The sequence below is a fragment of the Fusarium keratoplasticum genome, chromosome 9 (assembly GCF_025433545.1).
Source record: "Fusarium keratoplasticum isolate Fu6.1 chromosome 9, whole genome shotgun sequence".
Classification (NCBI taxonomy): domain Eukaryota; kingdom Fungi; phylum Ascomycota; class Sordariomycetes; order Hypocreales; family Nectriaceae; genus Fusarium; species Fusarium keratoplasticum.
Window position 1 is genome coordinate 2868835 of NC_070537.1, and position 11099 is coordinate 2879933.

Below are 11099 nucleotides of genomic sequence, written 5' to 3' on the forward strand. Positions count from 1 at the left end.
TGACTAAAGGCGCTCCATCAAAGACTATATCTCGAGCCAACTAAACCGACAACCCACTAAACAGTGGGCTTGCTGACCTGTTGGTTGTGGACAAATGGATAACTGAGACAACCTCTTGGCCTATAATATGTCAACGAGACGAACGTGTGTGTGCTGGGTCCACACAGTTCATAAACTAGAAGTCATGTCGGAGGAGCGGCTCCGCAGTTGTTGGTTCTCCAGTTTAAATATACGGTTGCCTAACAGAACAAGGATGATCGACAGGAACCCCGTGTCATGATAGATAATAAGACCCACGTTTTATGTAACCATGGCCCCTCAAGGTGTGCATTTCATAGGTGGGTGATAAGAACTGTCTGGGAATTATTAAATGCCGCGGTACGAGTGCGCAAGGGTGAGAGACGCAATATGGTGCAGAGACAGTAATCGACCCATGGGAGGGTTCCCCACATACAAGACAAGATGATTCTCAACGCGAGATCTATAATTTTGTCAATGCTCTATGAGCACAGATCGCTGGTCTATTCTAACAGCCAGGTCTGTCTATGGGTATCCAAAATGTTTCAAAACACAATTCCAATCCAGTGCATCCTTCCATCACATTGATATGTGATTCTATGGTTCTTGTGATTCTTGTAATCCTGTGGTTCCTGTGGTGCCAGTTTACGACTTGTCGGAGTTGTCGGAGTTGAAGCCAGAGTCGTTGCGGACATCCTCCGCATCAGGCTTCTCGGGCATAGCACCACGGCTTGCAGAATGGACAAGTCCGAGGCGGATAGCCTCCTGCTCGACCTCGGCCTGAGTGAGGAAAGGAAGCTCCTTAGCGGCCTTGACGTAGGAGATCTTCTCGACGTAACCCTTGGCGAAGATAATGTCGATTTCCTCGAGAGAGCGGTTTGCAGTCTGGAAATGTTAGAAGGGATTCTTGCAGATAGGCGTTGGGAACTTACCTCGGGGTAGAAGAAGTAGAGGATGGGGAAGAAGCAGGCGTTGGCGACGCCGAAGAAGAGGTAGGTACCCCAGCTGAGGCTCTTGATCATGTCGGGAACAACCATGCTGGACAATGTTAGTAGATGTCATCTGCTTTCGCGAGTAACTAGACTTACACAATGAGGAAGTTGAAGAGCCAGTTGGTGCAAGTGGAGACAGCGTTGGCCTTGCCTCGAGTCTTGAGGGGGTTGACCTCAGCGGGGTAGAGCCAGGGGAGAGGTAGCCAGGTAGCTCCGAAAGAGGCAATGTAGGTGAAGAGACCAACAAGAGCACCCTTGGACGAAGCAGCATCCTCGGGGTGCTTGCCGCCAGGGATAAGGCAGGCGAAGGTGAGGATCATGGAAAACATCTGACCAGCAGTTCCGTAGAGGAGAAGCTTCCGGCGACCGACGCGCTCAATGATGAACCAAGACGAGGTAGCGAAGATGCTGTAGACGATCATGTTGACACCACCCAGAAGCATGGCAAGGTTCTTGTCTCCAAAGATCTTGGTGCAGAGAATGGGGAAGTAATAGATGACGGCATTGCAGCCACCAACCTGCTGCATGAACTGGGAACCAGAGCCAAGAAGCATACGTCGGAAGTGCTGAGTCTTTCCACCGGTGAAGAGAGCCTTGATGGGAGTGGTCTTTTGACCAGCGAAACCAGAGGCGCGGATGGAGTCGAGGACAGAGTCTCGCTCCTGGCGGGTATCGTCGCTGTCGATCTCGAAGCCACGGATGGCGGCGATGACACGCTCAGCGTCCTCATACCTCTCGTGGGTGAGGAGCCATCGAGGACTCTCAGGGAGCCAGATCATGGAAATGCAAAGAACGAAGCCAAAGATGACCTGGAAGGCAATGGGGAATCGCCAGGTGAGGTCCTGAGGTCCGTAAGAAGCACCATAGTCGACCCAGTAGGCGATGAGGGTACCGAAAGCAATGACACCACCCTCAATGCAGATGAGCAGACCACGGTTGCTGGTCTTACTGCACTCGGCCTGGTAGGTAGGGATAGTCGAAGTGTTGATACCGTTACCGACTCCAGTGACGACACGACCGACGATGAACTGAGCAAGCTGGGCGTAACCCTTGACGGCAGAAACCTGAATGATGACACCAATGATCATGATGACACCGCCCATGATCATAGCGCGTCGTCGACCGAGGAGATCACCGATCCAGAGGATAAACATGGCTCCCATCAAGCAGCCAATCTCGTAGATGGCAGTGACCAACCCCTGGATGGTCTCATTCTTGGTTTCAGGGAAATAATCGTGAAAAGGGTCGGCATCTATAATTCCCGACATTACACCTTGATCAAACTCGACCCTTAAGTTAGTTTACGATCATGAAGCAAGTGTTGTGATCTTAAGATGTTGGGTGTCGGTGTTGGTGGGTATGGTAATGTACCATCACCAAGGTAGCCAACGGCCGCACAAAAATCCATCACGATGAATTATGATGAGGATTATGATAGGGACTAGGATAGTGAAATTAAAATACTTACCCCGAAGAGCAGAAAACCGGTCGTGGCCACAGTCGAGATGGCCAGCGACAACTTCTTGCCAGAAAGGCCGGCAAATGTTGGAGGCGCCATATTGAACGATGCCAAATGAGCGAAAGCAAAACCAGCTGCTTGTAACAAAATCAACAAGGCTCACCCAGGAGCAATAAAAACAGGCGTATGTGTTACGGTTATGGTTTGCAGATCAACCGACCGAGGCCTCTGTCACTTTATATCTGCTACATGGACATGGCAGGGACCCGAAAAATCTCTGAACGGAAAAAACTCTGAACCCTGAACTCCACGACGGTCCACAAGAATTAACTGTATCCACGTCTCAGGATGATCATCCTCGCACGACGGAGATGTTATTACACACACACGTGAAAAGATGTGACGAGGTATGGATCTCCGCAAGCAGAGCAACCCTTGGACCGAAGCGAAAAAAGGACCCCGTTCTGAGTCGTGCGGTTCCCCCAGTCGGACTGCGGGACTGGCCTTACAGGGTGTTTCCCCCCCCGTGTCGTCATTCCGTGCCGGCACCCGAGCAATGTTATTGATTGTGGCTCTCCGGGATCTGCCAAGCCCGGACCCGGTCCACATGGTCGGCCCCACAGAGGAGACGACTAGACGGCTTCGCTCGGTGTTACTGAGGGAATGACGTCAGGTTGAGGTCCGAGGATAAGAGTTTTGACTGAAGGCAAGCGGCAAAGGCGCGAGATTATTGTTATCGACTCCAGAAGTTGGAGTTTGGCCTGTGGAGGACGGGGTGAAACATGAGGGTCCCCCATCACCCTGCATGGTTGCACTCTGTTCGCAGACGGCAAAGGCGTCATTGGCTCGACGCAAGCTTAATAAACGGATCATGTTGGTCAAGACTGGCAGCGCAGACCTTGCTGTGTCTCTTGATGTGTCCTGATAGCATGCCGCGGTCGGGTGGTATTGCAGTATCTCAACCAACACTGGCAAGGTTCACACGTGAAGAATATGGCTTGATCTCAATGCGCACGGTCGGGCGATCACAGCGCAGGTAATCTCACTCGTGGGGGAAAGCTCCGCAGATTTCTGACCCCAGGTAGGCAAAAAGTTGGCTGACAGAGAACTTTTGCCCATGCAATGCAATGAAACCGCGGGGAGCGAAGAGCGCTTAAACCTTGGACCAACAGAGACCTACCCCCAACGCGTGAAATGGGGGGAGGGGATCTTCTCCGCAATGGGGGTGAGTGCCTCGGACGAATACACGAATGCGGTGTGGCACGGTTGTTTCCATTAAGCATAGCAAACGAGCCGGTTGTAACGGTAGCAGGCGGTTGCGGGCCATGAGGGTCAACCATGGGGTAAGCCAACGTCATTGTTGTCCTCCAAGATGGACTGAGGGCCGACATTTTGTGGTTCGGTCATGGACCGACGGATGCCAGGTTTTGGACTTGGCAGAGTGATGAGAGTGAGGGCCTCGCCACAGTCGATAAGGTTCTTCTGAAAAGTTCTTTGACAGAGTTCTTTATGACGGCGTGGGGTGGTACTGTAAGAAGATTCTTCGAAATGGTGATTGATCAGGGACGGTGAGAACAAGGTGGCCAGGTGAAGCCAGGTGAAACACCAATCAGAACGTAGAAATGTGGGTCCGTTTGTGTGTCGTCATTGGCGCGCAAGGTAAAGAGTTTGATCGGTATCGCCGGCCCTGATGCTCTTCTATCGCAAAACTCAGCAGGAAGAAGAGCGCGTTAACGTCCAGATTTCGCATACATCAACTGCCGAAACGAATCTTCATGTAGTTGATTTCATCCTTGGCAGAGCGGGTGATCGCCGTCCAAATGAGGGAAGAGTCGCAAATTGGAGGGATTGTGCTGCGCCGCGTCATCGCCCAGAGTGCTTGTCTTCAGCCAGCACCTTGGCGACAAGAGGCCAAGGCCTTAGAGCATCAAAGTCACAAGAGCATTTGCCTGTCTAGGCCATCACTTCACTTAAACCTCCCATGTAAGCTCATGGCCGAGTCGTCTAGAATTGGGATGATGGCCCGCGAGCCATCACACGTTGCGCCCGAGCTGCCATCATCTTGATAGATCTCGCATTAGCTCAAGTCGCGTCCCTGTTTTGATATGACTTACCCAGATCAGCACGGCGTTGATTGTGTCACTTCACTGGTCAAGTCGGATGCCAACGGCTTCACGAAATTGGCGCCTACCCTACAGCATCCAGACTACCATCTGCGGCTTGCTGAATATCCGTCAATACATGACACGACGCTGCGACCTTGAGGCTTTTGAAGGACTGCGATACTCTAATGTATATCCAGAGAGAATTCCTGCTCTCTTGGGTCCTCCCGCGTTGCATGTGCGAGTTGCAGCCGGAGCCTTCTGACGGTTCATGAACTGGTTTTTCATTCTGGGACAGTGCCGAAGCGCGTCGAGATGGCAACCAAGGCCAACACTTCACACAAGGATGATGATACCGGCCACGCCTTTCAAGATGAACACAAATTAACAGCATGGAAGGGCATCTCATTTTTCCCTGCCCTCAGATGACTTGATCGAAGACTTCGGGGAGCAAGTCAAAGTTGAAGTGGAATTCTGCTGACTAAGGGTTATGGCTTATCGATAAGGCGCCACGTTCTGCTCTCCGGTGCGCCACAGCCATCATGGCGCCACAGAGTGGCGTCCAAGAAGCATGCGCCACGGTGGGTGGGGGTCGTTCTTGCCCAGGACATCTCTTCTCTCAAAGTATCCTCCAGCTTCTTGCAATCTGCCTAAGCAACGCCTTTTCTCTCTTTGATCATGTCGAACCACCTACCCTACGTGACCGATATCGGCGCCCTTGGTCATGAGCGAGCGACCGTTTCCTGGATGTTTGTCTTGACCTGAACGGCTTCCTCTTAGCTGCGGCCAGTGGTAATGGTTCTCGACCACTACAGCTCAATAGTATTCTTTAACATTGTGGCTATATATCGCGGTAGAGATAGAATAAGATAGCTCATTAGGCAAGATAACATGTAGAGAATTACAGCCTTGCGAGAAACACAGTACTAACATCTCCCACGACCGACATCTGTGTTTCATGTTTAGCTGGTATCATGGCCAGCAATGGGAGCTTCCCAATTTGGCATGAGGATAGGCCATCGACGTTGCCCTCAAAGAGTGCGGGGTTGTGGCCATCACGTGAGCACACCTCCTCACTTTGCTTATCAACACTTGAAGCACACCGAGATATGTTGTTGTTTTGAACGAGCCCAAACCTTCTAAATTGAATGTTTTGTTTCCGCACATATGTCTTTGGAGGTCGAGCCAAGAAGCAATGTCAAGATGCGAAATCTCCGTCTTGACTCTCTGCCCTCCGATCGCCCGACGGCAACCCGAGGCAAGTCGAGAGCGGCAATCCATCCAACTTCAAACATCCGCTGATTCCTCAGACTGCCGGGTCTGCACAAGGCGCCGCATCAAATGCGATCGAAGCCTCCCATCCTGTCAAAAGTGCTCCAGTCGAGCGCTGAGTTGTCCCGGTTACAGCCTTCTCCTTAGATGGGACCAGGGCGTAGCAAGCAGGGGTAAACTGAGGGGCAGAAAGCTTCCACTGCCATCACCAAGCAGGTCAAATGATCCTCCAATCCGTGTTACGACAGGCTCACTTGGTGGCTCCCCTTGGGAGACCAGTAACCCTGCTGCAGACGTTGAGCGCGACGTGATACAAACGCCCCATCTTGAGACAAACGCCCAACTCTTTAACCGCTATTCGTCGCAAACCCTGAGAGAAATACTACTTTGCCACTTCCACGACGAGGTTGCCCCTCTATTGGCATGGCTCGACGGGCCCAAAAACCCATGGCGGAGTCTCGTCCTGCCCCTGGCGCAGCGATCAACCTGTTTGCATGTATCGATACTAGGGCTTGCGGCTGCCCACATATGGGTGACATCTGCCGACGACGAAGCGGCACCCGTGGTCCATCACTTCCGAGACATTAGCTTGCGCGACCTAAACGCCAAGCTGAATTCCGAGTTGGGCCGTAGCCCGGTGCCTGACCCGTCCTCGTTGATCGAGATCACCACCACCATAGTATCACTATGCTACGCAGAGATGCTCATCCCTAATTCCGTCGATTGGAAGCTTCATCTACGAGGATGCCGCGCAAGCCTTGATCGATATAGCTCACAAACTCACCGGCAGTCACCTCAGCGGCTTATTTCTCAATTCCTCCTTGAAGAGGTGGTCTATCTAGAAGCGTTTGGTACCATCTCCTCCTTTACAGTAAATCCGGGTCGGGAACATCCAGCCCTGTCCCCGTCATCATTTGGCGACCATTTCTGGGGCTTTACTGAGCTGCTCTGCACAATCACCATGGTCGAAAGGAACCGCTTTCACGCCAAGGAACAGGGACATGAACCCGAAGATGTCGATATGGATGGTTGGAAAGCCAAGCTCAGGCAAGTCTACAATTCTGCTTGTGCTGGCATCATCTCTGGGTCATCACAAGACGTCGTGATGCAGGCTTGTCTAGGCGCTGTCGTGCGCGCACAGTATTATGCGTGCATGATTTACAATTACCAAGCCATTGCATCATGGTCAAAGGCCGAAGAAGCTATTCCCTCATTGGTCGACTCTCTGTTTGACGAAATCATGTTTATCACGACCTGGCCAGTGCCTGCGGTGTCCCTCTACGTATCGTTTCCTCTCTTTATCGCAGGCACGGAATGCCGAGCCAACAAGGAGAGGCAATGTACTATCCACGACCTTTTTGTCAAATCGATTTCCGCCACTGGGTTCTCCTGCAACACCGCGGTGATACAGTTTTTGATTGCCTACTGGGCGGCGTCAGAATCACACGCGGTTGGAAGGTGGATACAGTACGCTCGAGAGAATGAGCACCAGATGATTCCCTTCATTGTATTCTAGCGTCTCTTTACTTAATGTGATCAATCACATCAAGACTGTCTCCTCATCTTCAACTCCAAACAATACTTTCATTGGGTCCTGGTAGTTCATGAACCCCAGAGACGGCTTGCAAACCCCGTATCCCAGCAGCCTCTGCGCCTGCGGTTTCAGCTTCCGCGCCCTATCCAAAGGGACCACCAAGAATTGGTTCTCAGCAGGTCGCAGGGTTGGCTTGCAGAGAAAGATGCCGACTGTTTCGCGGCGTTCATTCCTGGATATCGATTAGTATTCCAGCTTGAGTATGCGGTGGCTAGGGAAAGGTACTAACTGGGTGATATTCTTCCCTCCTGCGTGGTAGAGGTTTCCAAGGAAAATAAAGCTATCGCCAGGCTCCAGCTCTGCAGGAACAGCCTCCTCATCATATGGTCGTCGCTCGGGATCCCAGAGATGGGATCCTGGTATTCCAATCGTAGCGCCGTTCTCTTTCGTAGTCTTAGTTAAGGCGGTTACGCAACCGATCATAACCGGTAGTTCTTTGTCGTGCGGATGGTAGTCACTTGATACAATTAGCAAAGTAGTGAGTGGTGGGTTCAGTAGATGTACTCATCGTCTCTGTGCAGCACCTGTTGCTGACCACCAGGGTTGACCCGGAAAGCGACGGTAGATGAGATGATGGGCTTGCCGCTTACAGTCACCCTCTTCTCTCTATCCCAGTATGTAAGGGATGAAGAGCACAAAGCATTGGCAACATCGATGTAGAGAGGGTTACAAGCCAGCTCAACGCAGGCGTCAGAAATGGCAAACAGACCTGTTGCTCGCTGCGTCGTCGCAGGGAAGAAGCCGGATTTGTCGGGAATGTCCGAGTCAAAGTGTGGCTGGAGGTCCTTCTTGACCTGCTCCGCAAGTTGCTGAGAGATGAGGTTCTCAACGACTACTCCGCCATCCCGTTTGATAGCTTCGATGAGGGCTTCGGGAGTTGTAGACGGTTGCGCAGCGTCGAGACGTGCAAAGGTGGGTTTGTTAGTGGCGATAGCCATGGTGTCAAGAACAGTAGAAAATACTGAGGACAGGATGCGGGAGAATAAGAGCGTTATTGTTGTTGTTGTGTCAAGCTGATTCCAGCAATCCCCCCTTCCATTCTTTATAGATACAGTGCCTTGTCTGAACGACTCTATGGTATCGTGATAGTAGGTTAGAGTCTAAGCCTGGAATGGTTGGTCGGGAGAGAAAGATGATGGTATCTTGATTCTTGAGAGCCGCTAATCTCAAGTCGGCTGGTCGGCAGAGAGGCTTGCCGAGATCAAACTCAATGGGGCTACCCGGGAGAGAAACCGGGCCTCGAATGTCTTGTTATTTCACTGCCCCACCTCTTTGGCCAGCTGAAGCTGCTCATTCCTGTGGATTATTGGCTAATTATCCAGGTCCCCAAATAGGTTCCGTGCATCGGCTGGAATGGGGGCGCCTATCTCCCCGCAAGCTAAACTCGGTTGATTCTTTGTGGTAAAGCTACGCTATCAGCCCGAGATAAAGGGTGGTTTCCGATTCGCCAAGTGCGTCACCCATGGCAAGGCAAGAGGCGCCTTTATTCCAGTTTCTATGATTCTAGACTACCCTCTTGCGCACCTTGTTTATAACCAGTCCACCCATCCACATCGAACGCTCTTCTCTCAGCACCAAGTTTTTTCATCCACGGAACGACGACAATGGAGCTTGCCAAAGTAAGCAGTACGGAAAAGCCCCCCCGTCACGACGCTGGCCAAGAAATGAAGCATGGTGATTCCTTGATCAACCCGGACGATGCTGCTCTGATGGCTCTCGGGAAGAGCGCTGAACTAAAGCGCGTGTACAACTTCTGGACATGTAGGTGCCTGTACCTGCTACCACTGCGTTCGTCAACAACGCTGATATGAACAGTATGTGCTTACCAGGTCATGATCTCGGCGACCTGGACTTGCATTGTCGTCTTGTATGGAACCATCTTTGACCTTGGCGGACCGGTCGGCTTGATATATGGATCGTGAGTACCTTGGGTCGAATGGGGATGGAGTGACCCCAGCTAAATTATCATAGTATCATTGTTGCCATCGGGCAGACACTGCTCATGGCGTCTCTTGCCGAGTACTGCGGTATTTGGCCAACGGCGGGCGGCCAGCAATTCTACGTTCAACGGCTAGCTACGGCGACATACAGACCATTCCTCTCGTACGCGGTCGGATGGTGCTTGATTCTCGCAGAGGTCGCAACAGGTGCATCCTGCACGCTGAACAGCGCGAATATTATCTCGACCATGGTCACGATATTTCACCCCAACGTTGACTGGCAGGTAATTCAATGCCCTTGAAAACCTGCCATTTTATAGCCTCCTGACGATTCCTCAGCCATACCAGACCTTCCTCATCTACTTGCTTCTGCTCGTCGTCCCTATCCTGCTCAACCTCAAGCCCGAGGTGCTCCCCATTTACAGTACTGTGGGAGCTGTCTTTACCGTCCTCGGATTCTTTGGCTGGGCTATCACCGTGCTGGTTACGGCGCCCAAGGCGGACGCAAAGTTTGTCTTCACCACGTTCCTGAATAACTCAGGATACAGCAGCAATGGATGGGTATTTATCCTCGGTTTCTACAACCCCCTGTATGGACTTTACGGGACGGACAGCATGATGCATTTGGTGGAGGAGATGAAGAATGCCGCAGAAGACGCACCGGTAAGTTCATTCTCACCCTGTGTGATAAGAGACTTCCCGCTTACAACTTGGCTTGTAGAGAGCTATGGTCTGGTCCATGGTCTTCTCCGGCGTCATGACTTTGATCACCGACCTCGTGCTCCTGTACTGCTGCGGTAACTACGAGACATACGCAGTAGCTCTGTGAGTACCCATCCCCGTACTGCTTCGAAGTCGTGCTAATTGGTAGTTCTCCCTACGTCGACTGGTTAACGGACGTGACCGGCAGCATTGGTGGAGGCATATTCATTGCAGTTGTATTCATTGTTGTGAATGTAAGTCGGTGATGCACTTAATACCTCGCATTCCACATGTAGCCTGCAGCTAACTCGTCATTCTAGCTGCTGGTGTCCACCGGTCTTCTGTCCTCCTGCTCCCGCCTTGGATGGCGAATGGCACAGGACAGGGCATTCCCGTGGTCCGATTGGCTTGAGAAGATGAACCGCAAACTGCAGATTCCACTCAACTTCATGTTGGTTCTGGTCGTGGTTGAGGCTGTGCTTGGTGTCATCTCCTTGGGAAGTGATCTGGCTTTCAATGCTATTGTCAGTGGAGCCGGTGTGTCTTTTACAATCGGATATACGCTTCCCGTTATTGTAGTAAGTAATTTTCACATTCCGCTTTCGCGCCTTTATCCTCACGGTATGGGTAGACTCTTATTCGAGGCCGGTCGGTACTCCCAGATCGTTCCCATTTTGATCTCGGACGTTGGGGATATCTGATCAACTACATCTCCGTTGCATGGGCCAGTCTGGTTATTGTTATCTACGTGTAAGTCATTGCTTGCCCTTTTGCATTGGATAGGGTTCCTCTTACTAACTTGCTACTGGTAGCATGCCACTCTACGTCCCGGTCGATGCTGGTGAGAATATCGGCAACATGAACTGGGCTTCTGTTATAGTTGGGGCCACACTCCTCTTTTCTGGTACTTATTGGGTATTTAAGGCGAGGTTTAAATACCTAAAGGATGGATTAATAGCGACTGCGGCGGTGCCTATACTAGAAGGCATGCCTGTTATTCCCTAGTCCCTAGGTATCTAT

General features: G+C 51.5%; 2 protein-coding genes and 1 pseudogene across 3 annotated transcripts, besides 1 other annotated feature; 1 reads left to right on the forward strand and 2 right to left on the reverse strand.

The window, feature by feature from the left end:
• Window positions 1–663: 663 nt before the first annotated feature.
• Window positions 664–2568, reverse strand: NCS57_01180400 (MFS domain-containing protein; the record flags this gene model as incomplete). Its single annotated transcript, XM_053061503.1, has 4 exons — window positions 664–903; window positions 951–1056; window positions 1107–2293; window positions 2479–2568. 4 exons carry the CDS (start codon window positions 2566–2568, stop codon window positions 664–666), a joined length of 1623 nt encoding a protein of 540 aa, XP_052909889.1.
• A 4815-nt stretch (window positions 2569–7383) lies between these two features.
• Window positions 7384–8396, reverse strand: NCS57_01180500 (annotated as a pseudogene). Its single transcript has 3 exons — window positions 7942–8396; window positions 7667–7894; window positions 7384–7609 (listed from the first exon to the last, which is right to left on the reverse strand).
• Window positions 7384–8396: a sequence feature.
• A 645-nt stretch (window positions 8397–9041) lies between these two features.
• NCS57_01180600 (uncharacterized protein) lies at window positions 9042–11084 on the forward strand (the record flags this gene model as incomplete). The annotated part of the gene is made up of 9 exons (XM_053061504.1): window positions 9042–9198; window positions 9253–9355; window positions 9409–9661; window positions 9717–10040; window positions 10099–10202; window positions 10249–10333; window positions 10400–10657; window positions 10711–10829; window positions 10892–11084. 9 exons carry the CDS (start codon window positions 9042–9044, stop codon window positions 11082–11084), a joined length of 1596 nt encoding a protein of 531 aa, XP_052909890.1.
• Window positions 11085–11099: the final 15 nt, after the last annotated feature.